Below are 27,050 nucleotides of genomic sequence, written 5' to 3'. Positions count from 1 at the left end.
GAGCTTTTATTGTGATGCACATATGAACAGTTTTAAAATCTGCAATGTGCATGTAATTCAGAACCATGGGCCTTGATGATTTTTTTTTATTTCTTCAACCTTATGTTCGTTTTTAATACAGGCTGTATTTTAATGTACATAAATATGTAGCAAAATAACAGAATCAAACTCGGGTCGCCTTCATCAGAAGCAATGCGCTTATCACTGCACTAACCAGGCAACCAGTTTTTATTTATGAAAAAAGCTCCAATTGTGGATTAGACCACAGACCCTCTGATCCAGAATTTGATAAGCTATCCACTCCGCCATCACCACGAAATGATAATATATAGTAATTTACTTTCCCATGGCAGAACAAACAAGTTCATACCTTCCTGCTCTTCCTCTGCGCTGTCTAGAATTGGCCTTTGATACGAGCTCAGAATCCAGAGAAGACATGTTGGTCTCCGGAGAGAATCCCTTAACCTTGATACGACCCCCATCTATCACATACACCACATCATCTATGGTGATACTGGAAAACAATAATCTTGATATGACTCCTTAGGTCATATACATCACTAATAACCTTGAAATGGCCCCCATCTATCACATACACCAACATCATCTATGGTGATACTGGAAAACAATAATCTTGATATGACTCCTTAGGTCATATACATCACTAATAACCTTGAAATGGCCCTCATCTATCACATACACTGTATGTTTTATTGTGATATTGTAAAGAAATAAAAAATGTTGATCTGTCCCCTTTTGATCATGTACATCAATAATACAATAAGCCCCCATCCATCATATACAACACTATTGCAATACTGGAATGCAATAACTTTGATATGGCCCCATTTACTTCACTAGTAATCATGGTAAATTTTCTCATATTAGTCCATTTCACAATACAAATGTACATATTAAAGCCTTTCAATCCTGAAATGAAAATTAATGACAAAATTCGGCTAAAGTTTGGCATAATTTTTCAATTAAATATCAATTAATCATTAGTTTTGAAAAGTTATAACCATAAAAATGAAAAATATGTATATTTGTTTCAATACAAGTTTGCAATACTGGTACATTGCATCTTGTGAACACCAAAAATAATTTCAGTTAATTCAGGAGCAGCAAAATATTTGGGGCTCACTCAGAACATAAATTTCTTTCTTATATAATGCCGAACAAACAATTACTCTCATTCCCTTTTTTTTAAAAAAACTTTATTCATTTCATAATAAGAAAAATCCTGCATACCTGGTTTCAGCAATGTTAGTTGCTATGATGATCTTTCTAACTCCAGGAGGGGGACGAGAGAATACCTCCCTCTGGTTTACAGTTGGCATGAGGGAGTGAAGTGGGACTATCACATACGAGGCTATTAAAGATAAAGTTGGCTATCACATACACGGTTGTTGAAAATAAATCTTGGCTATCACATACAAGGCTGCCAGGTCAAGATGAATTTGGTTATCACATACAAGCTGCATGGTCAAGATATATTTGGTTATCACATAAAAGGCTACATGGTGAAGATAAATCTTGACTATCACATACAAGGCTGCATGGTAAAGATAAATTGGGTTATCACAAACAAGGCTGGAGGGTGAAGATAAATCTTGGCTATCACATACAAGGCTGCATGGTAAAGATAAATTGGGTTATCACAAACAAGGCTGGAGGGTGAAGATAAATCTTGGCTATCACATACAAGGCTGCATGGTGAAGATAAATCTTGGCTATCACATACAAGGCTGCATGGTGAAGATAAATCTTGGCTATCACATAAAAGGCTGCATGGTAAAGATAAATTGGGTTATCACAAACAAGGCTGGAGGGTGAAGATAAATCTTGGCTATCACATACAAGGCTGCATGGTGAAGATAAATCTTGGCTATCACATACAAGGCTGCATGGTGAAGATAAATCTTGGCTATCACATAAAAGGCTGCATGGTAAAGATAAATTTTGGCTATCACACACAAGGCTGCATGGTGAAGATAAACTTGGTTATCATATGAGGCTGCTAAAAATAAATTTCAGCTATCACATGCAAGGCTGCATGGTTAGGATGAACTTTGGCTTTTACAATTGAGGCAGAATGGTAGAGATAAATGTTGACTATCATATATGATGCTGATAAACTGGTAACGATTAAGTTTGGTTATTAGATTAAAGCTGGTATAGATAAACTTTGGCTATCACAAAAGAAACTTTGGCTATCACATACCTGGCTGGTAGTTATTACATAATGATAAGCAACTTTGGCTATTACATTTGAGGCTGGTAATTAAAAAGATAAATTTTCAAATACAAAGCTGCAGGGTGATCACATAAAAGACTGGTAAAGAAGAGTTTTGGTTAACTTACTACATACCAATCTCAGGTAAAGATAAAGATTACCCATCACATGCAAGTCTGCATGGCTAAGATAAACTTATGTTATCATGTATGATGCTGGTACAGATGAATTTTTGCTACCACATAATTATCGTGTCTTACCAAAACATATTATTATCAGGTTTAATAAGTTTAAACTTGTTTGCCTTATATCAGTATTGTAATCATATTTTGAGGATTCCCACATGGGATGAATGACAACTCAGTTTACATGTGTTTGCCAATGAAGCAGCTAAAAATGTGATTAATTTAAAAAAATAAAAAAAAACTTACATGGATTGAACACACTGTCAGCCTTCAACTTCTTGTAGACCTCATTGATTTCGCCCCATCCAGGTACAAACGCCAGAATAGCACCATCCTGCAAACAAAAATGCCGTAGTTTTTTTTCTACTTCTACATGTGTACACATTAAAGTGACACGTTTTTCTGAAAAAATAAGATCACTGATTACCCATATATATTTTTTTATGTTTTAAATACTTTGTGATCAGGGCACTGTTTCAATTCAGATCTTAGTTGATTTAAGTCATAAATTGAGATTATTTTTGTGTGGTATTTCCATATATTGCTACATATTAAAATGAATTGAGCTTTAGCCAGATTTTTTTGATTTTTTTTTAAAGTTTTTTTTTTCAAGTGCTGCCACTTCTGACATTTATACAGATTAAAGAATATTGAAGTTACAACTAACACCCTTTAATGAAACCCCTGGTAGCTTAAACTGACCGATATGAAATCATCTTAAAATAAGTTAACACTAGAAAAGAAGCATTACAGTTGTAATGGACAGAGGTGTCATCGTAGTAATACTAATAAGTGTTATGACCACACATCAAAAAGGAAATTTGGTGTCAAAATTCAAATCAAAATTTTATCATAACAGGTGTTATGGACAAAGGGGCCATCATATTAATACTCATTATGAACATAAAATAATTGTAAGATCAAGAAATTCAGGTGTCAAAAATGGGTTTGAAATTGTATCATGTAATTTCAAAAATATGTTGAGAAATATTACAAACCAAACTTTCATTTTAAAATATCTGCCATTACAACCAAGAATTAACAATTGATCATAGCTTGAAACACTTGTTGATAAGATACCTCCACCTATAGGATATTTCATTCTCCAAGAAACTAAAATTGCATTAAAATGAACTGTCACAGAGCAAGGGCACTCAACACTTTTCCTTCACCTTGAGTGTAAGGATTGCAGGAGTTTTTGAGAAAAATGCACAGATTACTATAAAATTATAGTAAAATTATAATGGAATGGTGCCTGTGTAAAACTTCGATCCAAACATTCAGCAAATAATTCAAATAGTTGCTGAGATATTGACTTTTGTGTTTTTACTTGCAAAACCTACACCGAAATTACTATCAGAGCCGATGATAAAGGCCCACAGTTAACATTACGGTACATGCAAGATAGTTATCTGACTTGATGTATGAGGTATGTTGGATGGTTGGGAACACTTTCAAAATTCAATGTATAACATCAACTGGATGATGAGATATTTTTTTTATTTATGTGTGTTTTCTTGCAAAACCTTAACCAGAACTACTAAGTTGAATAATAAAGGCCCAGGATTTGCATTATATGCAAGATAGAGTTATCTTACTTGATGAATGAGGTATGCTTATGATTGGGAACACTTAAATAAACTTTCAATGAACTGTGAAATCATTAATGTTCGTGGGCATGAAATTTCGTGGTTTGCCGAAAAAAAAAAACTTGGGTACTTGAATTCGTGGATTTTCATTTTTGAAAAAATAATAATCGAAGATGCGATCGTCCTAGATCGTCTGCATAATATCCACGCGCTGGCCCATGATTTCAGTCTTCTACGTCATTGGTTTATGACACTCGCTAATGTGGTACGACATGCCAATTAGTGCATATACCCATGACACTTATCGATTTAATAGGGAATAAAGGTAATAAAAGCAGATGTACCCTGATCATAAATACAGATAGGGGAAGCCATTGAATGCCAATTAAGAATTTTGCAAACTGTGAAAACACCGAAAAGGTGCATTTATTGTCACGTTCGGTGCATAGTAACCTTCAATGTACTAGTAATCGATTAATTATTTTATTAAATAAAAAAATCGAGTACAGACACTCATCACGCACATCTTGTAAACTTGGAGATTTTCATTAACAGCACACGTTTAAACACGTGCTTATAACTGTCATTTGCTGCATAGAACACATTTAATTGATTTGGTTCATTATTTGTAAAGGCAGTTATAATATATTAACAGAATAATGATCGTAAGTTATACAGTGAGACAGGTTTTAACAATGTATACTGCGACCTCTGTAAATAATATACTAGAGTATGTACGTAACAAGGCAATTGAAAAAGTGAATAAAGGGTTTATATTTCGTGGGATCTTGAATTCGTGGATCACCCACCCCACGAAAACCACGAACATTAATGCCCCATGAACATTAATGATTTCACAGTAACACATCAATGAGTTGCTGAGATATTTACTTGTGTGTGTTAACTTGCAAAACCTTAACCAGAATGACTAAAGAATGAAAAGTTTGTATCAAGGTAATCAGGACATTTTGAAAGGCATTAGGCCCTATTTATTTTTTTTTAATTTAGTTATCAACTACCTATAGAAATGGTAGGGTCGGCACCTATTTTGTAGGTAGGGTCAAACCAAATGTATTTTTTAGGCCTTACCGATTTAGAGAGTGAGATGTATCGAATGAGCTGATAAACAAGCTCCGTGTCCACTTTGTTCATGTCCAGCTGTTGTAGCTGGTTGATTGTATTGCGAGAATACCTGGAATAAAATTAGCAATTAAACCATTCATTCACTCCTGTGAAATATAAGTGTAAGCGATTGTGGGATATAAATGTGAAATATGGAAAACCAGATCTATTTTCTGATTACACACTTTGTTTTCTGATTTAAAACAAAGTAGGCTATTGCGCACGTGCCAACCTACTTTTACAAGACAAAACAATTACTGTAGGTTTTTTTTGTTAACATTACCTCTGATTTTTTTTAAAGATGCACTCTTACTCCCAAATAAGATTTACCACAATTAATGATATTGTTTAAATATTTAAAAATTTAAGATGAATAAATGTCGAAACAATGGTTCTTATGAAGGATACCAAGTTGATTTTGAAAGAAATACGCATAAAATACAGTATTTCTACCTTATGAGACTATAGAAGACCACAGTAAATCTTTAACATACACCAAATGGGGGAGTGTGGCAGTGCTTATCACTGGTGCATGTTAAAGAACCCGGGTGTAGTTACCCAGGGGTACATTCTCTCTGTGCACTAAAAAAACCTTAACTGACTAACAACTTTATCCCCCCCCCACCCATGTAATACAATCCTTCAGACAAACCTTTTATCTATGTTGACTCCGCCTTCAAGATTTCTAAGCCACACCCCTATATCTTCTCTCTCCTGCTGGGCTTTGAAATCCCGCCTTTTGGGCTGCCTAGCAATCATTGTCTTTGGTACCTGATAACTGCAAAAATCAACAACAGGCATTCTTTCTTTTTGAAAAAAACTACCACGCAGTTTTTCTCATTAAAACTGTAGTTTGTTATCATTTTGTGAGAGTTCAATTTTAAAATTTTCCAAAACAAAAATAATCGCACAAAATAGCAATCTACAGCAATGATAAGTAATAGCTACGGAACCCATAACCAGAGTCATTAAAATAATACTCAAGAGCTTTAGAGAGAGTACTTTATTTCAAGAAAGAGGTTTGTCGGTACTGTAGCTGTTTTGTATCATGTTGTCAAGGGCAACCAGCTTGGAGTTCAAATAAATAGCATTGTAGTTTATCTGCGCGATAGATTTAGCACTGTTACCTTCTTTCTTCTATTCCGAAATTATCAAAAAGTGAATAATTAAGAGCTTGGATTAACAAAATTCTGTTCAAATGAGTATCTGTCAGCTGTTGTTTGCCCATGCTGAACCTAGGCTATGACAATTAACTTTATTTTATTTGAAAAACAGACAAAATATAAACAACTTGGGGCTTATTGTGAGATGGTAGGGGACTGAGTATTTTGGTTTATTCATTATGATAAATGTACCGGAAGTAGCTTACTGTAGCATCTCGATGACGTCTTCCAGAAGACATTCCTCCACGGGGTAGGTGAAGCCAGGTATGTTGATCATGGGACAGTTGTCTGCAATTCCAAAAATGTGTGTTTTCAATACATCCCCAATGTGTGTGATTGGAAAAAATGTACCGGTACGCTAGATTGCTTGTACAATACACTTCCTTAAAACATTTACACTCAAAACAGTGCTATGAAATTAAATGCGTTTAAATTTAAAGTAAAATAAAACATTGATATCAATGGCAACGCCAAAGAGATTTATGACGATGTACGAAATCCCTATAGTTGAGGGAAATAATTTATACAATAGTATTCCCAGCAAAATCTCCTCCAGAAATATGGCCAGAAAGGCTATTTGTCTTTTCTCCTTAGCCTTTGCATTAAGTGGGGTGAAAGCGAAAAGGTTCTATCTCCTTCTTTATTTACTGTCAGTTGGAACCTTTTCGCATTCACTCAGAATCAAGCTTTATCTGCATAACAACCTGTGTCACTGATTTGTTTTCAACATTCGGTTTCAAAAGTCATGCCTTAATTACGTTTGAAATGAAATTCATCTGTTCATGTTCCGTTATTACCTTGGGATTTACAAATTATAGTTTAACATGTGTTCTGTTAAAGATACAGCTTTAGATACCAACAACAGAAACACTAAAAATTAGAAATATTAAGTTTTTCTAAAATAAATTTTTATCTTTTTGTTGGTGTTTATAGAAAACTTGAATTCTGTAAATTTGATAAGACATCTGTCCTGAGCACCAATCATTTTCTAGTTAACATCCCCATGATCTTTACTTTTGAACTTCTGACGACAAAATAACACGGGTCATCTTCTGGCCATGACCAATGTGCATATCAAGTGTTCAGACCATATACCAAGTCATTCAAAGTTACTGATCGGAAACAAAAGCACTCAATAATTCATCATTGTAGTCAAAGTCATAATGACCATGACCTTTGACCTATTGAATCTTAGCCAAAAGAGGTCATCTACTGACCAATATCAATGTCCATAACAAGTTTGAGGACTCTACACAAGGTTGTTAAGACGTTTAAAGTTATTGCTTGGAAACAGTGCAAACAATTTTCTAATCATTAAATGATCATCATGACCTTCACCTTACTCTTGACCTTCCGACCCTCCTTACTCTTGACCTTCTGACCCTAAATCAATAGGATTGATCTGTTCAGGGACAAAAGTGTGTCATGAAAAATGACAGCATCAGAAAACAGTGGTCAAAATTAACACAAGCCCACAAGCCCTGCACAGGTAAAATGTCTTCCAGGCTTGCTCAAATTTTAAATTTTATATAGCAGGGCTTGTTTAAAAATCTAAATCCATGCAATAGTATAAGAATTCCGGCTTGTTCATCTGAAAGTCTAATTTCAATGACTGAGACAATGTAATACCTGTGTATAGTTGGCTTCACAGGCAACACAATAAATACCAGGGTATCACTACCAAGGTATTGTATGGTAAAAAAAAGTATTTCTCAACCTTTTATTCTACTTGAAGAGTGACATTGCATTAAATAATCAGTGCCATTGTTTAATTTAATTTCACTTTAAGCTGCTCTCCCACAGTTTGACAGTTATGACTTTTCTTTTAATTTGTGTCTCAAAATCAGCTGATTTTTGGCAACAATGCCTGAAATTTATTCATATAAGATAATTTACAATAGAACATATTTCAATTGTTTGGAAAACTGCTGAAAAAATCATTTTTCTTAAAGTGCTAGTATTGCTTTTAGCCATAAAACATCAATTTTCATTCGTAAATATGAAAAACTACAAGATGATCTTTTGTCACCAGTCTTGTATCACTGGTTTTTACACATTTATGCAAAAACTGACTCATTTCAAGACAACAAAAAAAGAAGTTGTCAAAACGGTCAATCTGTGAGTGTGCAGCTTTAAACCAGTCAAAGCATATTCAAAATCCCGCTTTATTCTTTAGCTAGACAAAATTTGGTAACAAGATTTTCATAAAAGAGCAAACTCACCATAATATTTGGAGAAAGCATCAGCATTCAGTGTAGCACTCATGAGGACCAGTTTAAGGTCCGGTCTCTTGGCCAAAATGTCCTTCAGCACAATTATGAGGAAATCAGACAGCAAGTCTCGCTCGTGAATCTCGTCTAAAATAATGTGAGTGGCTCTCGATAGCAATCTGAAAGGCGAAGAAGGCCGTAGGTTAGGGTAACAATAAATTTTCTTTTTTTATCACAGAAACATTAGCTATTCATGCCATTTTAAGATGAAAAAATTGTACAGGCCAATTATTTATATACTTAAGAAGGCATAACCTGAGACTCCACATTGGATGTGCCTAGCAGTGTAAGAACCTTATTGACTGAGCTGACCAGGCAACACATAAGACTGACTTTGAACCACGGCAGGAAATTGTTGTATACGCTGTATTCGTCATTGAAAAATATATGCAAAATGTGTACAATTATTAAAGGCTGATGAAATAATACTAAGCTGTGACTCAAAGAAGAAGATGGTAAGAGTTTAAAACTGTTGTTGTTGTTTTTTGAAGGATAATTGCATGCATTATAGGAACAAGTAAAACAATCATAAATCTGCAAACAGATGCTTTTATTTTTTGTGTTACAATGAAAAAGTGAAAGTGAAACCTGAAGCTTATGTTAAAAAAAATCAAACATTATGGAATATTTTGAATAAAAATGAATGATTACTTGTCATATATGGACCTAGTAGTCAATTTTTCATGGGGGAGGAGCCCAAAACCTCCTCATACCACATTTGAACCCCATAGTTTAACCTTCTCCGTGGCCTAGTGGTTAAGACGTCCGCTTATGGAGCGGGAGGTCCTGGGTTCGATCCCTGGCCGCATCATACCGAAAGACTTTAAAAGTTGGTACAAGTAGCTCCCTTGCATTTAAAGGGTTAGTGCTTGGATAAGTGGTGGACTCAGTACTGGATTAACCCAGGAAAGTTGTACTCTGTGTATCGGTGCTTTACACAGAGCATGTAAAAGAACCAAGGGGGTCTCTTCGAAAGAGAGCTAGGGTATCCCACCCAGACTTCCTTGTATCCCACCACTGTCTCTTCCAAGTGCTGATCATTCAGCAAAAACAAAGGACCCCAATGGAAATAAGTGCTTACACTTTCACGCGCTATCCTAGACTTTAAGGTCTAAAGAAATACACATTCACATAGTTTGTGGTTTTGAAGGAAGGGAGTGCATGTCCGAAGTTCAGCTTCCTTCAAAGTCAAATCCATTATTTTTTTTACTCACTCAGCCTACTTACTTATCTCCCTCCAACATTTTCAGGAGAATTCCGGTGGTACAGAACAAAATAGAGCCATGGTCCCTAGGCAGCTTGCTGAAACACAAACCTCAGGATTTATAAATTGAAAATTGCTAAGCTTTGTTAAAAATTTAAAACTGTGCAAACTAAAGATTGCACTAGGGCAGTGTATTCATAGAGCATCCTAGTAAACATTTTAATGTAATGAAAAAATGTTGTTGTTTTTTCTAAGTTGTATTTAAAAGATATGAAAATAAGGAAGAAAAAGATCTAAATGCTAAAGGCATTTGAAAAAAATGATGAAAATTAGATTGTCTTTAGAATATTTGTTGTTAAATTTTCACAAGGAAGTTTTATGAATTTGGCCCATGACCTATTCAGATACAGGCAGTATACTATGAAAGAAAGAAAGTGAATAATTATGAAGTATACATTATTGTCTGTTCAACCAATCAAATGCATTTAAACATTATTGGCAGTTTAAAATTCACACTTCAGTATCATAATTATAATGTTTGTACTTACTGTTTAAAACATATCATAGACATACGATAAAAGAGGCCAAAAGAATACATTTACTGTATAAATGGAATTTCTAAACCAATCAAATATGTAAATATTAATTTGCAGTTAGACAATTTAACTTAAATATAACATCAAACAATGTACATACTGTTCGAGCCGTATCATGTAGCCAGCCGAGTCCCCACAACCCTCGCCCCTTTCAGATGCTACTCTTTCAGCAACCTGAAATCAATGGCATTTGATGGTGATACAATTTTAATTTTATGGCAATGAACTGAATTTTTCTTAAAAACCATTAATCATTTTACTTGACTAAATATTGCTGTAAAGCCATTTATTTTTGTGTTGTAAAACCATTCATTTCAACGGCGGATACAATATTGCTGTAAAACCATTCTTTTTCACAGTGGATTAAATTTTGCTTAAAAAAACCCCAACAACTTTCATTGTCACACTGGACTAAAGTTTGCTGTCAAATGTAAAAATATTGTGCTGATTATTCATTTTACACACTTTAGACTTCATTTAAAGAGTAAGTGTACAGACATAATGAATATAACTGCACTTGTAAATATCACCGGTTTTCTTTTCTTACCCGAATTCAGCAGTTTCTGGACTCACAAGCTAACTTTAAGATTTACAAGTCTTAAAATTCTATATGGAGCAAAGAAAGATGATATTTATATTTTAATGATACTGCTTAAGATAAAGAGTCATGCAACCAAATTCTGTGATGGTTCTGGTCAACAGTGTGAAGTATAAAGTGATTTGAATAAAAAGTATTAGAGTTATAAGTGAAATTGGCAACTTGCCCTAAAACTTCAACCAGACAGTAACACTAGGGACAGTAGTATAGTAGCTCACCTTATTCTTTGAATAGTCAAGATAAAAGTTGTACCGATATAGCGCTGATCCTTCGAGGTTGTGTACAAATAATGCGGCACTCAGCGCCACGACCTTGTGCAATGTAGTCATCCAAGATAAACTGGGGAACCTAGGAGAGAAAGGGAAACATGATAATACTTAAAAGACAATGAGCCGATTGTTCAGAACTTATTTGGGATAACAATGGGCCGATTATTCAAAATTCAGTTGAAACCAACAATTGGCCTTTTGTACAGAACTTAATTGAATTTAACAATGGGCCGATTGTTCAGAACATAGTTAAAGTTAACAATGGCCCATAAACAATAGGCCAATGTTCAGAACATAGTTAAAGTTAACAATGGCCCATAAACAATAGGCCAATGTTCAGAACTTAGTTAAAGTTAACAATGGCCCATAAACAATAGGCCAATGTTCAGAACTTAGTTAAAGTTAACAATGGCCCATAAACAATAGGCTGTAAATAATAGGCCAATGTTCAGAACTTAGTTAAAGTTAACAATGGCCCATAAACAATAGGCTGTAAATAATAGGCCGATTGTTCAGAACATAGTTAAAGTTAACAATGGCCCATAAATAATAGGCCAATGTTCAGAACATAGTTAAAGTTAACAATGGCCCATAAACAATAGGCCAATGTTCAGAACTTAGTTAAAGTTAACAATGGCCCATAAATAATAGGCCAATGTTCAAAACTTAGTTAAAGTTAACAATGATCCATAAACAATAGGCTGTAAATAATAGGCCGATTGTTCAGAACTTAGTTAAAGTTAACAATGGTCCGTGAACAATAGGCCGTTAACAATAGGCTAATTGTTAAGAACTAATTTAATGTTAACAATGGTCCATAAACAATAGGCTGTAAACAATAGGCTGATTGTTCATAACTTAGTAAAAGTTAACAATGATCCGAAACAATGGGCTGTAAACAACAGGCCGCTTGTTCAGAACTTAGTTAAAGTTAACAATGGGCCGTAAACAATAGGCCGTAAACAACAGGCTGCTTGTTCAGAACTTAGTTAAAGTTAACAATGGTCCGAAACAATGGGCCGTAAACAACAGGCCGCTTGTTCAGAACTTAGTTAAAGTCAACAATGGGCCGTAAACAATAGGCCGTAAACAACAGGCTGCTTGTTCAGAACTTAGTTAAAGTCAACAATGGGCCGTAAACAATGGGCCGTAAACAACAGGCTGCTTGTTCAGAACTTAGTTAAAGTTAACAATGGGCCGTAAACAATAGGCCGTAAACAACAGGCTGCTTGTTCAGAACTTAGTTAAAGTTAACAATGGTCCGAAACAATGGGCCGTAAACAACAGGCCGCTTGTTCAGAACTTAGTTAAAGTCAACAATGGGCCGTAAACAATAGGCTGTAAACAACAGGCCGCTTGTTCAGAACTTAGTTAAAGTTAACAATGGGCCGTAAACAATAGGCTGTAAACAACAGGCCGCTTGTTCAGAACTTAGTTAAAGTTAACAATGGGCCGTAAACAATAGGCCGTAAACAACAGGCTGATAGTTTAGAACTTTAGGTTATCTTCATTGTTGTTACTTTTCAAGTTATTTATACTTTCATGGACTTACATGTGATCTGTTCAACTTCTCACAGATGTTGGGTGTGCTTGTTTTATCAATATATGAGGACATCAATAAATAGTTCACTTTTAAAGTTAACAATGCTGCCATTAACAATGTTGTTAACTTAAACAAAGTTCTGTATAATTGGTCCAATGTTTCTAAAGTCCTTGATGCTAACTTTTAAAAAGTGAATTATTTTATGATAATGTTCATATATTTTAAGAAAACAAGTTCAGGTGAATCACTGGTCTTAAACCTTACTGGTCTTAAAACTTGTCATAAAAATAATGCAGATCATGTCAATTTCAGAGAAGTAAAGATAACTTTAACAATATTGTTAACTTGAACAAAGGTCTGAACAAACCACTCATCTTTAAGATGAAATTATTTTGACATTAAGTTTAGGGTCAATACCAGCAAGCCCCTTAATATTGGGAAATCTAGTCATCAAAACCCCAGACAGACGGACAGCAGCCAGATACCATAATAACCTTTTTTTTTATAAAGATGGGCATTTAATGACAGGTGCATTAACAGATTATATGATAGTTTGCTGACCTGAAATATGCTACACCAAAATGTATGTCATTTTAAATAGGTGATATCTTCATTTTTCTCTAAAAAAACAACATTTATCTGGTTAGACATCTCCTTCCTTACATGGAAAGTAATGCTAATAATGCACACATCATTTAATTTCAAAACAAACAAAGCTTAATAATCATTTTTAGGTGATATTGACAACAAAAGCACCACAGATGCCAGTACAAAACAAAAAAGGGGCATAACTCAGCAATTAGTAAATCCAGAGTTATGGTATTAGCTTCACATTTGCATATTACCGGTATCTATGGTAACATGTGTACAAAGTTTCATGTACATATCTTGAATATTTGTTAAATTTTGGTTGACGTATTTGCAAGACAACCGCCAGGACATAAAACAAGCTGAGCCTATGGAATACATGCTATATTTCTGAGAGGCTTCCCAGGGGATTTTGGTCTGAATTCCAGGGGATTTTGATATTACACCAGGGGATTTTTACGCGACCAAAATTTGCGCAATATCTGCATTTATCATCTAAGAATAAATAAAGATATACACTCAAATTACAATAATTTTTGGACTAAGTCATCATGATCCTTCATGTAATTTCACACTCATAATATTATTGATGCTTTCCACTGTCAACCTTAAGCAAGTTTTGAAAAAAAAAATAAAATAAATAAATTCCAGGGGATATGGATCCCCCAGCGGGGGACCAAGGGATGGGTCGAAATTCCGGGGGATTTTTGGCCCTGCCTGGGGATATGGTATGTATGCTATGGAAATACCTTAATGTTTTCTCTATGAAAAATACAGATGAGCTGAACACTTGAATGTACTAACTTGAGTAGTTTTGCCACAACCTGTCTCCCCACTCAGCACCACAACCTGGTTTTGTGAAATCATGTCCACTATTGCCTGCAAACACATAAAAAGGTTGTTGTTAGATTAAATTCACACACTATGTTATGCCAACAATTAACTTAGAATAAGTTAATATATGTATGGAGGATAATTGTTTATTTCAGTGTGAGAGCGTAATATATCACGCTTCAAGCATGAATAAAGCAACATCATTGGTCAAGGACTGGTCACACGGTGTCCCCATATTTTTCAATAATTAGCCACTAAACTTTATATCATATCAATATAGTGCCTATTTTCAAATTCCAATGACTAAATGAAACATATCCCAGCTAGTGTTAGCCTCTTAATCCACGTAAAAAGGTTGACCAGGTAACATATACATTACGGGGTTGTTGTTGCTTTAGTATAAAAATAACTAGAAGCGCCGCAATGCGACGAAACCAGGTTTTTGTTATGGGCAATCAGAAATTATAGCCAATTAATTTGTTGTATGACTTTATCTTTACTTTTATCAAAAAGAGACGTTACTGAAAATTACTGTTGGCGGAAACCATTTTTCTATTTTTAGTAATAGTGACCTTGACCTTAGCCCCTCCCCCACTCAAAAGCAATCCCAAGCTAGCTCTGTACATAAGCTACCTACACACCAAGTTTCATCAATATCGGTCAATGCTAACTAAAGTTATTGGGCAGAAACCATTTTTCTATTTTAAGTAACAGTGACCTTGACCATTTGTCTATTTTAAGTAATAGTGACCTTGACCTTAGCCCCTCCCAACTCAAAAGCAATCCCAAGCTAGCTCTTCACATAAGCAACTTACACACCAAGTTTCATCAATATCGGTCAATGCTAACTAAAGTTATTGGGCAGAAACCATTTTTTTATTTTAAGTAACAGTGACCTTGACCTTAGCCCCTCCCCCCTCAATAGCAATCCCAAGCTAGCTCTTCACATAAGCTACCTACACACTAAGTTTCATCAATATCTATCAATGCTAACTTATGTTATTGGGCAGAAACCAATTTTCTCTTTTTAGTAACAGTGACCATGACCATTTCTCTATTTTAAGTAATAGTGACATTGACCTTAGCCCCTCCCAACTCAAAAGCAATCCCAAGCTAGCTCTTCACATAAGCAACTTACACACCAAGTTTCATCAATATCGGTCAATTCTAACTAGTTATTGGGCAGAAACCATTTTTCTATTTTAAGTAACAGTGACCTTGACCATAGCCCCTCCCCCCTCAATAGCAATCCCAAGCTAGCTCTTCACATAAGCTACCTACACACTAAGTTTCATCAATATCTATCAATGCTAACTTATGTTATTGGGCAGAAACCAATTTTCTATTTTTAGTAACAGGTGACCTTGACCGTAGCCCCACCACCCTCAAAAGCAATCCCAAGCTAGCTCTGTACATAAGCTACCTACACACCAAGTTTCATCAATATCTATCAATGCTAACTAAAGTTATTGAACAGAAACCAATGTTTGACGCCCGCCCGCCCAACGACAACCTCATTCTAATAACCCGGTTTTCATTGAAAACCTGGTTAATAAAAAAATGCTCATCTGAATTTGTTTTCTATGCCCTGTATATCCCATATTGGGTAACCTTTTATCCCCCCAACTATATTTTACTGAGTGTGCACCAAAAGCTATAATTATAAGTCATTTATTAGCACGATTTTGCGTGTGAATGTGGTCTTGCATAGTGCAGAAACTTGGAACTTGTCTCTCTCTAGATGTCAGCAGAAACCAATTTTACATACATAAAGGGCTGCTGTTGCTTGAGTATAACAAGAGGCCCAAAAGGGCCTATGCTCTACTGGCATGGCTCGTGCTGAGGTCGTTTGCGTTGTCGCACTGGTCCCTTGCGGGATCTCCCGGGGGGGGGGGGGGGGGGGGGGGGGGGACTTCGCTCATGTAGACTAGGCTAAAAATAGACTTAGCTAAAAATAGCATTTTTTATACTTTCAAGACCCATAATCCAGCCATGCATGGGCAGATCTGGCTGGTTTTCGAAAGGAACCGAGTTCTAATGGATATCTAAATACTGTACAAGTTTCATCGAGATACAATCAAAACTGAAGACTGTATCATGTTCACAAGCAATTGTTTACAGACAAACTGAATATTTTATAATTTCAAGGCCCATAATCTAGGCATCTATGGGCGGATCTGGCTGGTTTTCGAAAGGAACCAAGCTCTAATGGATATCTACAAGTTTCATCGAGATACAATCAAAACTGAAGACTGTATCGTGTTCACAAGTTAGTGTTTACGAAATAGCATTTTTTTATACTATCAAAGGCCATAATCTAGGCATGCATGGGCAGGTCTGGCTGTATCGTGTTCACAAGCAATTGTTTACAGACGCACAGACGCACTAACGCACGGATGCACATACTACATTCACATAACCATCGCATAAGCTCTTCTGGCCTTAGGCCAGTAGAGCTAAAAAGCATAAAATTTCAATGTCTTCAGTTGTAAATTCACTGCTAAATTACAATAACATCAGTTTCATCTTTTTTCAATCACTTATTGTACTGACTTTTGATTGGATTAGACATGCAGAGTCTGAAGTTTATATAAAAAGAAGAACGGACAGACTTTTGCTGTATGAATAGCAGGAGAAGAAAATAACTACTACATAGTTACATAGTACTAATTGCAAATAAACTTAGTGAAATGAGATTTATAATCAGTCAAAATCAGACAGTTCACATTGCAATTTTGCATTAGTGACAAGATCATGATACACCGCCAAAAATTGATCGGCCCAATTCCAAATTTTAAAAACTAAGTTGCAGTGCATGCTGGCAGTTCAAATTAAGTAGTTTCGACAGGTGATACTGGACCCGTACCAACTGTTTTACCAATCTTTGTTCTTGTAGCCAATAACTGGCTTCTTCCCCAAGGGCCAGACCCTGTCCCCCCCCCCCAAAAAAAAAATAGCCCCTGAAGTTCCCTATATTATTTATTATTGTTTTTAATTTTTATATGATGAGAACCTCATGATTCATGGAAGGATGTTTCTGAGTGATATATTTACTGCTTTATTGATATTTTACTCCATTTGTAAAACTAAATTGCCCACAAAAACGGCTAGGGTGTTGTCCCTGTGACAGGTAAAAAGGCCCATCCAGTACATCCATTACTTCCATGTTTATGTTTTCAAACTTAAATCCCTCTGCAAGGCAATTGGTGTTAAGGGTTGTGTTAACATCATCACTACTCAATGTCTAATAAACTCACAGTCTGTTTGCAAATAGTTAATCAGTAAAAAGACTTTTAAATGAATTAAGTCACCTGTCGATTGGCAAACGCGGGCAGTTTCTCTCTGAATTTCTGCATGTCCTGGTAAGCACGAGTCTGTTGTTTCTTGGCAAAGTCCTCCGATATACTGGAGTTCTGCCACTGTTTTCTGTCAAACGCCTCGCTCACTATCTCTGCTATAAAATATAAATAAAAGATATTACTTGAGTGCTCGTTTAATTAAAAAAAATCCTTTTAAAAAGTTATATTTTACTTCAACACTGGCCAACATGTTAAATAAAAAAATAAGGTTGTATTTATAGGGTTGAATATCAATGGAATACTAGTCAATGCAAATTGGCAATGCTTTAGTACACATGAAACTTATATTGATACATAAAGATAGAGAACCAGACAACAAGGCCTTTCTTTCCTTTACAGCACATGTCATAATGGCATAACACATTTTAACTACAGTTCAGACAAGCAAAACCCAACGATCATTATATTGTTGTTTTAGTCAAAAGAGGGGAGGAAGTAACTCAACAAATATTGTTCGGTTAGCGCAGTGGTTAGCGCACTCGCTTCTCACCTAGGCGACCCGGGTTCGATTCCCGGCTTGGGCGCATGTGAGTTTGGTTTGTGGTCACTAAGCCAGACAAGTGGGTTTTCTCCGGGTTCTCCGGTTTCCTCCAAAACACAAGACCACACTCTCGCGTAAAATCGTGCCAACGAGAGTGATTAATGTAATGTTGTAATAACTTGTTTCACAATCGTTGTAAAAAAAATATGTTTAAACTAACAAATATTAAAGCAAGGGTTATGGGACGTGCTGTATATGTGCATATGTACCAATGATCAGTTGAATATTTTAAATGTTCCTTAAATAATGACCCTGGTTTAAATTTTAAGCACAACAATGGTAACAATGACAACAAGACTGTCACAATACCCAAAGTTTCTTTTTTGAAAAACATTTAAAGTTAAAACATACAAAGATTTTCCTCTTCCTGTAGAAAAAGACCCTCCTCCTCGTTGTACTGCAAGACCTCAGTAACCATAGGAACAATGGCCTCATCTTCACCATCACTGCTCATACCTGGAAAACCAACAAATAAATGTACATGTACTTAGGGTTTGAGACAGGTTTTATAAAAAAAAATATGCTAATTTCCTCCAAGGTAACGGAAGAGTTAGATTTCCTCTAATGTAACGAAAGAGTAAGATTTCCTCCAATGTAACGGAAGAGTAAGATTTCCTCCAATGTAACAAAAAAGTAAGATTATCTCCAATGTTACGGAAGAGTTAGATTTCCTCTAATGTAACGGAAGAGTTAGATTTCCTCTAATGTAACGGAAGAGTAAGATTTCCTCCAATGTAACGGAAGAGTAAGATTTCCTCCAATGTAACGGAAGAGTAAGATTTCCTCCAATGTAACAAAAAAGTAAGATTATCTCCAATGTTACGGAAGAGTTAGATTTCCTCCAATGTAACGGAAGAGTTAGATTTCCTCTAATGTAACGGAAGAGTAAGATTTCCTCCAATGTAACGGAAGAGTAAGATTTCCTCCAATGTAACGGAAGAGTAAGATTTCCTCCAATGTAACAAAAAAGTAAGATTATCTCCAATGTTACGGAAGAGTTAGATTTCCTCCAATGTAACGGAAGAGTTAGATTTCCTCTAATGTAACGGAAGAGTAAGATTTCCTCCAATGTAACAGAGAAGTAAGATTATCTCCAATGTAACAGAAAAGTAAGATTATCTCCAACGTTATGAAACAGTAAGATTATCTCCAATGTAACAGAAAAGTAAGATTATCTCCAATTTAATGGAAAAGTACGATTATCTTCAATGTAACGGAAGGGTTATATTTCCTCCAATGTAACAATTTAACATTTTCAATAAAAGCATTCTTTAGTAAGTAGTTAAAGGTTTATCACTCAATTTATTTGTTTGTTATACATGTGTATGTATTTTGAATAAGAGTGCCACTTTAATGGATGTCCAAACATTACCTCTTGCATCGTATGCTGTTGAAGAAGATGCTTCCATATCTTCTGCTATAGTTTCCCTGAAAACAGAATCAAAATACATATCGGGATAAAAAAACATGCATAGAAAGCTGGAAAACATTTTCCGCTGTATTCTCACAAATTAAGCTTAAAATAGGGTTTACGCCAGCTTTTTAAAAAGCTTCACTACCTAGCATGTTCGTTGTATCTGTCAGGCTGTGGGGGGCAGTCACGACTGGAGCGTATATCGTCCAATAGTCTTGTGATGGAGCGTCTCTGGTCTCCTTCCAAGGTGACTTCGGCCCTCTGTTACAACAGATATCATATAAACATGGAATACATGGAACAGATTTCACATACACATCTAATGTATGGACAAGATATCACACATACAAATTATGTATGGACAAGCTATCACATACACAAGAAATATAAGAAACATATATCACATACACATCAATTTTTTGGACGAGATAGAACATACACATGAAATATAAGAAACATATATCACATACATGTAATATATTGAACAGATATCACATACACATGGAATATATAGGAAATAAATCATGTATACATGTAATAGAACGAACAGTTATCACATACATATGGAATATAAAGAAAATAAATCATGTATACGTGTAATATATTGAACAGTTATCACATACATATATGAAATATATTGAACAGATATCACATTCACATGTTTGTAAACTTGTAAAATTAGAAGCAAAAGCAAAACAGAACCGGAGTAACAGGCCTTGCTGGACTTTTTTTTTCTGGCAACATGCGCCTAGTCTATGTAAATACTTTGGCATCTTTTCTTCTTTAAAGGAATTAGCTAAAAAAAAAAGACTAACAAGAAAGTAACCTGGTTCATATAAAGATTTAAGTGTCATTTTGAGATTAAAGCCTCTGAATTGTCAATAAAAAAATGTACCTGTTCCTTGATCATTTGTTCTTTTTTTGCCCTAGATTTCTGAGCATAAAACATCCCAATGTCCTTTCCCCTCAGTCCAGGGGGTCTTCCGCCATGCCCTGAGGATCCCCTGCCCCGTCCTCTACCACGGGACGGAGTGTCCCACTCCCCTTGATATGATGCGCCATCAGATTGTGCATTATCTGCTCCTTCTCTGTAGTTTGAAAGATGCAGAACATTAAAAAAGTTAAAGACATTAGTTTGCATTATCATACATAGAATTGTTCCATTAGCCACTTGAGGACATAACATCTTATAGTTGTAAACTCATTATACTTAATAAAAAAAAAGTAAACAAGAGCACAGCAAAGCGAACTTCAATGCTCGTCTCTTGTTTTTCAGTCGAAAAAGGGGCATGTACATTGCACTCAACAATAATTAAAGCTAGAGTTATGGACCTTATTGGACCTGTATGTATTGTCTCTGGCAACATGTGTACCAAGTTGTATTTCAATATCTTGAATGGCATTGGCCGAAGTTTTAGTGCTTATTCTTTTACACACTATTAGCACAAACTGAATGCCTAACACTGAAAATGACCACTGAGTGTGATCTTTGACCTACAGACATCTTTTTCACATAACATGCTTACCCTTATGTCAGTAAAACCTATAAACCCTTGATGTTGGTGCCAAAATTGGATAGATAAACGCAAGCAGCTTGAAAAATCCCAGATAAATTAGAGATTGTCTACCTCTCCTGACCATCCCAATTTCCGCGTTTTCCCCTGTGGATGCCTCTATTTCCATGGTAACCTTTCCTGCCCCGACGACCACTGTTGCCATGCCAACGATCCTCACCCCTTCTGTCTTTCCAGTCTGAGCCTGAACCCCAACCTCCGGCTGACATTCCTAAAACTATACATACATATAATAAATATACAAAACTGTTTGCATAAGGCCCCCCCCCCCACAAAAAAATGGTTTGGTTAGGGTTATATCCTTTCAAAAACAGGTAGGGTAGGGTAGATAGGCTTTTTTAATTTTTTTTGGCTTTATATATAAAAATGCTATTGTCAATGTTAGAGAATGGTGTTGAAGTTATCTTCCATATAAAGCTTTCCATATTAAGATTTTTAACTACATATATATAAAAACACACAATAAAAAAACAACAACAAAAACATTATTTATATTTTTTAACAACTGTCTATAAAAGCAGTATAAAATATTCTATCTTACAGGCATATGAAATGGTTTGGCGATTATGTAACACTATTTGAGTTGTTTCAAGTGCAATTTTGATGTTACCTGCTATACACATACATGGAATGTGTGAAATGGATTAAACTTCAATAGAAAACTACCTATATTTACAGCCAATGAAAGTGCAGATATGCAGTTCATAAGTTCTAGGCTAAATCATTAAAAATTTCTCCTTTCGCAGGTACATTGTATTTAAAGGTCTGCCCACTGCCACTCATCCGATTCACAAATCCGATGAATTTGTTGTTTTTATTAGAATTTGAATGTTGCTGCATAACTGTATATTTCTGTCACGAAAAAATGTATTGCTGTTTCATAATTCTTGGGACAATAATTCAAGTGTATGATACAGTGGTACGGCAGCCCGTGGGTTTGGTCTGTAAGTTGCAACTTATATTGTACAGACTACAGTATCCGAAATTTCGTCCGACAGACAAAAATATATTTTCCCACAGAATAAACGATTAATAAATGAATAAAACAAAATAAACTGGGAAGTTTCCTTAATTTTAATGTTTCTATTTACTGTGAGAAAAGCGTAGTCCGTGTACGATGTATGCATTCTCAGAAATAACCCTTTTTGTTATGAAAAGTCCTGTCAGACTTGGAATTGGTAGACGCATTCTATGATGGCTCTCAACAATTTTCCAATATCCATACAGCGATTACTTCCCTTTGTCGTACCGTTGCGCTTCACGCACGCATATAAGGTGATGATTATCAATCAGGTTTCTAACTTCAAAAATAAGGTTATTGAATGGACATTTGCCAACATCTTTGCATTAAAATGGGTAATAAGGCAATCTGCAAAAAATAGCATTATACAGTATAAAATTGGCATAGACCGTATCTGCCCTTTAAGAGATATCAATGCGTAGAAGATTTAACTATTCCGTAACAATTCACAATCAGGGGGATTTTCATTGCGGCTATCTGTAATTTGCTGGATAGAATCTTCGTGATGTAATAAGGTTACGTACAATTCGTCTGTCTGGTTTGTTTTTTTACAAAACAGAACTTTAAATATGATTAAAATTAAAAGGTCATCATATAGTGTGCCCCTTTATCAACCTAAAGTGTGCCCTTTATCAACCTATATTGTGCCTCTTTATGAGCCTATAGTTTGTCTATTTATTAACCTAAAGTGTGCCCCTTTATCAAACTAGAGTGTGTCCCTTTATCAACCTATAGTGTGTCCCTTTATCAACCTATAGTGTGCCCCTTTATCAACCTATAGTGTGTCCCTTTATCAACCTATTGTGTACCCCTTTATCAACCTATAGTGTGTCCCTTTATCAACCTATAGTGTGTCTATTTATTAACCTAAAGTGTGCCCTTTTATCAACCTATAGTGTGTCTATTTATTAACCTAAAATGTGCCCCTTTATCAACCTATAGTGTGTCTATTTATTAACCTAAGTGTACCCCTTTATCAACCTATAGTGTGTCTATTTATTAACCTAAAGTGTGCCCCTTTATCAACCTATAGTGTGTCTATTTATTAACCTAAAGTGTGCCCTTTTATCAACCTATAGTGTGTCTATTTATTAACCTAAAGTGTGCCCCTTTATCAACCTATAGTGTGTCTATTTATTAACCTAAGTGTACCCCTTTATCAACCTATAGTGTGTCTATTTATTAACCTAAAGTGTGCCCCTTTATCAACCTATAGTGTGTCTATTTATTAACCTAAAGTGTGTCCCTTTATCAACCTATAGTGTGTCTATTTATTAACATAAAGTGTGTCCCTTTATCAACCTATACTGTGTCCCTTTATCAACCTATAGTGTGTCCCTTTATCAAACTATAGTGTGCCCCTTTATCAACCCATAGTGTGCCCCTTTATCAACCTAAAGTGTGCCCCTTTATGAACCTAAAGTATGCCCCTTTATCAACCTATACAGTCGCCCTTTGTCAGCCTTTATGGTGCTATGTTTAAACCTGAAGTGTGCCCCTTTATTTACGTAAAGTGTGCATCTCTATATTTACCTATAGTGTGCCGCTTATCAATTTATATTGAACCCCTGTATTAAACTGTAGTGTGCCACTTTATCAACCAACAGTGTGCCCCTCTATTAACGTACGTATATTGTGCCCATCTATTAACATATAGTGTGCCCCTTTATCAACATATATTGAGCCCCTTTGCCAACCTATATTGAGCCCATTATCAAACTGTAGTGTGCCCCTTAATCAACCTATTCTGTGCCCTTTATCAACCTTTAGTGGGCCCTTTATCAACCTATATTGTGCCCCTTTATCAACCTATAGTGTGTCCCTTTGTCAACCTAGAGTGCGCCCCTTTATCAGCCTATAGAGTGTCCCTTTATCAACATATAGTGTGCCCCTCCATCAGCCTATAGGGTGCCGCTTTATCAACATATAAGTGTGCCCTTATAATTGTCAGCCTCACTTGACCCTAATCTAGCTCGGGTCAAAAGAAGAAGCAGTCTGTAAAAAGCCAAACAGATTGAACTGTGACCATAACCACCGTCGGCAACCCAGGCTTCCCAAGTTATGTCGTCGGTGTGAGGCAGCAACAGCAGCAGCAGAAACAACAACAACTACAAGTCCCACACAGCAACCGATCCAGCCGAATTAGTCACACACCATCATCCTATTGACACCTTTCTTTTTGTATACGGAAGGCGGACATACATGTATGCCTTTGAAAATAACTTATAAACAAAAACTGAACTAATTTAAATAAATTCATGTATTCTGGTAAATTTTATCGTTTATAAACATTTACCACAAAGGCCCAATCGGGTAGGTCATTGGGTCACACACCATTGAACCGCTATAAAATTTAATTGTATTGTAAATACTAAATAAAGATGTTTACGTTAACACTTTACCATTCCGGAGTCATTTAGCTAGTCCTTGTTCAGTCTTAGCCATGGCCGGGTCTGTATTCACTTACTTCCTGAGTTTCAGACTCAGGCTCAGCAAAATGAATTCATAAATGTTTCGAAATATCTATAATATTACAATTTTAACAAAATGTGTGTGTGCCTGATTGTAGAACAGATTTATTGTAACGGAAATAATTATATACAATAGTTGATTTTTGTAATTTAATAAAAGTTATTTTCTGAGTATGAGTCTAGACTTGGACCTGAGACTGTTTGATTAACAAGGGCCCTGGACAGGTGTTTGTGCTGAGTACGAGTCTAGACTTGGATCTGCGACTGCTCGATTTACATTGGCCCTGGACATGTGTCTTTTCTGAGTATGAGTCTAGACTTGGACCTGAGACTGTTTGATTAACATGGTCTCTGGACAGGTGTCTTTTCTGGGTAAGAGTCTAGACTTGGACCTGAGACTGTTTGATTAACACTGGCCTTGGACAGGTGACTTTTCTGAGCATGAGTATAGACTTGGACCTGCGACTGTTCGATTTACATGCGCCCTGGACAGGTGTTTTTTTTAGTATGAGTCTGGTCTTGGACCTGAGACTGATTGATTAACATGGGCACTGGACAGGTGTCTTTCCTGAGCATGAGTCTAGACTAGGACTTGAGACTGTTTGATTAGCATGGGCCCTGGACAGGTGTCTTTTATGTATGAGTCTGGACTTGGACCTGAGACTGTTTGATTAACATGGGCCCCGGACAGGTGACTATTCTGAGTATGAGTCTGGACTTGGACCTGAGACTGTTTGATTAACATGGGCCCCGGACAGGTGACTTTTCTGAGTATGAGTCTGGACTTGGATTTGAAACTACTAGATTAACATTGGCCCTGGACAGGTGTCTTTTCTGAGTATGAGTCTGGACTTGGACTTGAGACTGTTAGATTAACATGGGCCCTGGACAGGTGTCTTTTCTGAGTATGAGTCTGGACTTGGACTTGAGACTGTTTGATTTACATGGGCCCTGGACAGGTGTCTTTTCTGAGTATGAGTCTGGGCTTGGACCTGAGACTGTTTGATTAACATGGGCCCTGGACAGGTGTCTTTTCTGAGTATGAGTCTGGACTTGGACCTGAGACTGTTTGATTAACATGGGCCCTGGACAGGTGTCTTTTCTGAGTATGAGTCTGGACTTGGACTTGAGACTGTTTGATTAACATGGGCCCTGGACAGGTGTCTTTTCTGAGTCTGAGTCTGGACTTGGACTTGAGACTGTTTGATTAACATGGGCCCTGGACAGGTGTCTTTTCTGAGTATGAGTCTGGACTTGGACTTGAGACTGTTTGATTAACATGGGCACTGGACAGGTGTCTTTTCTGAGTATGAGTCTAGACTTGAACCTGAGACTGTTTGATTAACATGGGCCCTGGACAGGTGTCTTTTCTGAGTATGAGTCTAGACTTGGACCTAAGACTGTTTGATTAACATGGGCCCTGGACAGGTGTCTTTTCTGAGTATGAGTCTGGACTTGGACCTGAGACTGTTTGATTAACATGGGCCCTGGATAGGTGTCTTTTCTGAGTATGAGTCTGGACTTGGACCTGAGACTGTTTGATTAACATGGGCCCTGGACAGATGTCTTTTCTGAGTATGAGTCTGGACTTGGACTTGAGACTGTTTGATTAACATGCGCCATGGACAGGTGTCTTTTCTGAGTATGAGTCTGGACTTGGACTTGAGACTGTTTGATTAACATGGGCCATGGACAGGTGTCTTTTCTGAGTATGAGTCTGGACTTGGACTTGAGACTGTTTGATTAACATGGGCCATGGACAGGTGTCTTTTCTGAGTATGAGTCTGGACTTGGACTTGAGACTGTTTGATTAACATGGGCCCTGGACAGGTGTCTTTTCTGAGTATGAGTCTGGACTTGGACTTGAGACTGTTTGATTAACATGGGCCCTGGACAGGTGTCTTTTCTGAGTATGAGTCTGGACTTGGACCTGAGGTGTATTATTTGTCAAGTAAAGCGCTCAAAAAGAAGAGTGCAGGTAAGACAAAAAAAACAAAGAAAACACTTTCGAACAAGATTCACGTAAACCTCTGGCATTTAAAAAGCATTATTCCATTATAAATCTGTATGTGTATACTAAAAATGTCTTTTAATTACTTCAGGACAATAATCGCCAACTCGATATTACTGAGTGACTGCCCAGTCAGCCCGACATTAACCCTGGATAGAGCGTCTTTTAACAGTTCACTCACGCTGAACAGCAGCCCAGGACTTCCAGTACGGTCCACAATATCCTAGAAAGTACTAATGCATAAAAAGCTGAAGTAGATTATTTCATTACGCCAAATTCAATACTATGACTTGAATTTAACTGAACCCAAATCAGTTGATCATGATGATCAGGATGATATTTCCCTTTAGTTAGAAAGTAAATATTACACAAAATATACCCAAAGTAAAATATTAATCTTCGCCCAATCATGTTGTAATGCATCAATCAATTGTAACCACGCCCCCACCCCCAGGTCCGGGG

The 27,050-nt window shown here is 36.3% G+C and overlaps 1 protein-coding gene across 2 annotated transcripts in view; it reads right to left on the bottom strand.

The window, feature by feature from the left end:
* LOC128202943 (ATP-dependent DNA/RNA helicase DHX36-like) overlaps positions 1-22,280 on the bottom strand; it is a 34,548-nt gene extending 12,268 nt beyond the window's left edge. For both annotated transcript variants that reach the window (XR_008255826.1, XM_052904139.1), the window contains exons 1-18: positions 22,177-22,280; positions 21,140-21,302; positions 20,407-20,599; positions 19,657-19,772; positions 19,470-19,525; positions 18,449-18,553; positions 17,509-17,651; positions 14,168-14,242; positions 11,216-11,311; positions 10,466-10,539; positions 9,793-9,867; positions 8,518-8,684; positions 6,502-6,583; positions 5,785-5,910; positions 5,100-5,202; positions 2,668-2,755; positions 1,252-1,372; positions 371-514 (exon numbers count right to left, since the gene is read on the bottom strand). Coding sequence is in view for 1 of the 2 variants with exons in the window: in XM_052904139.1 (XP_052760099.1) it covers positions 371-514; positions 1,252-1,372; positions 2,668-2,755; positions 5,100-5,202; positions 5,785-5,910; positions 6,502-6,583; positions 8,518-8,684; positions 9,793-9,867; positions 10,466-10,539; positions 11,216-11,311; positions 14,168-14,242; positions 17,509-17,651; positions 18,449-18,553; positions 19,470-19,525; positions 19,657-19,772; positions 20,407-20,599; positions 21,140-21,302; positions 22,177-22,273 (2,024 nt within the window). In the remaining variant the exon portion in view is untranslated. The remainder of the gene's footprint in view (positions 1-370; positions 515-1,251; positions 1,373-2,667; positions 2,756-5,099; positions 5,203-5,784; positions 5,911-6,501; positions 6,584-8,517; positions 8,685-9,792; positions 9,868-10,465; positions 10,540-11,215; positions 11,312-14,167; positions 14,243-17,508; positions 17,652-18,448; positions 18,554-19,469; positions 19,526-19,656; positions 19,773-20,406; positions 20,600-21,139; positions 21,303-22,176) is intronic.
* Between the last annotated feature and the right edge of the window lie 4,770 nt (positions 22,281-27,050).

Source organism: Mya arenaria, chromosome 9, assembly GCF_026914265.1.
Source record: "Mya arenaria isolate MELC-2E11 chromosome 9, ASM2691426v1".
Lineage (NCBI taxonomy): Eukaryota > Metazoa > Mollusca > Bivalvia > Myida > Myidae > Mya > Mya arenaria.
This window is presented reverse-complemented; position numbering and strand designations above follow the sequence as displayed.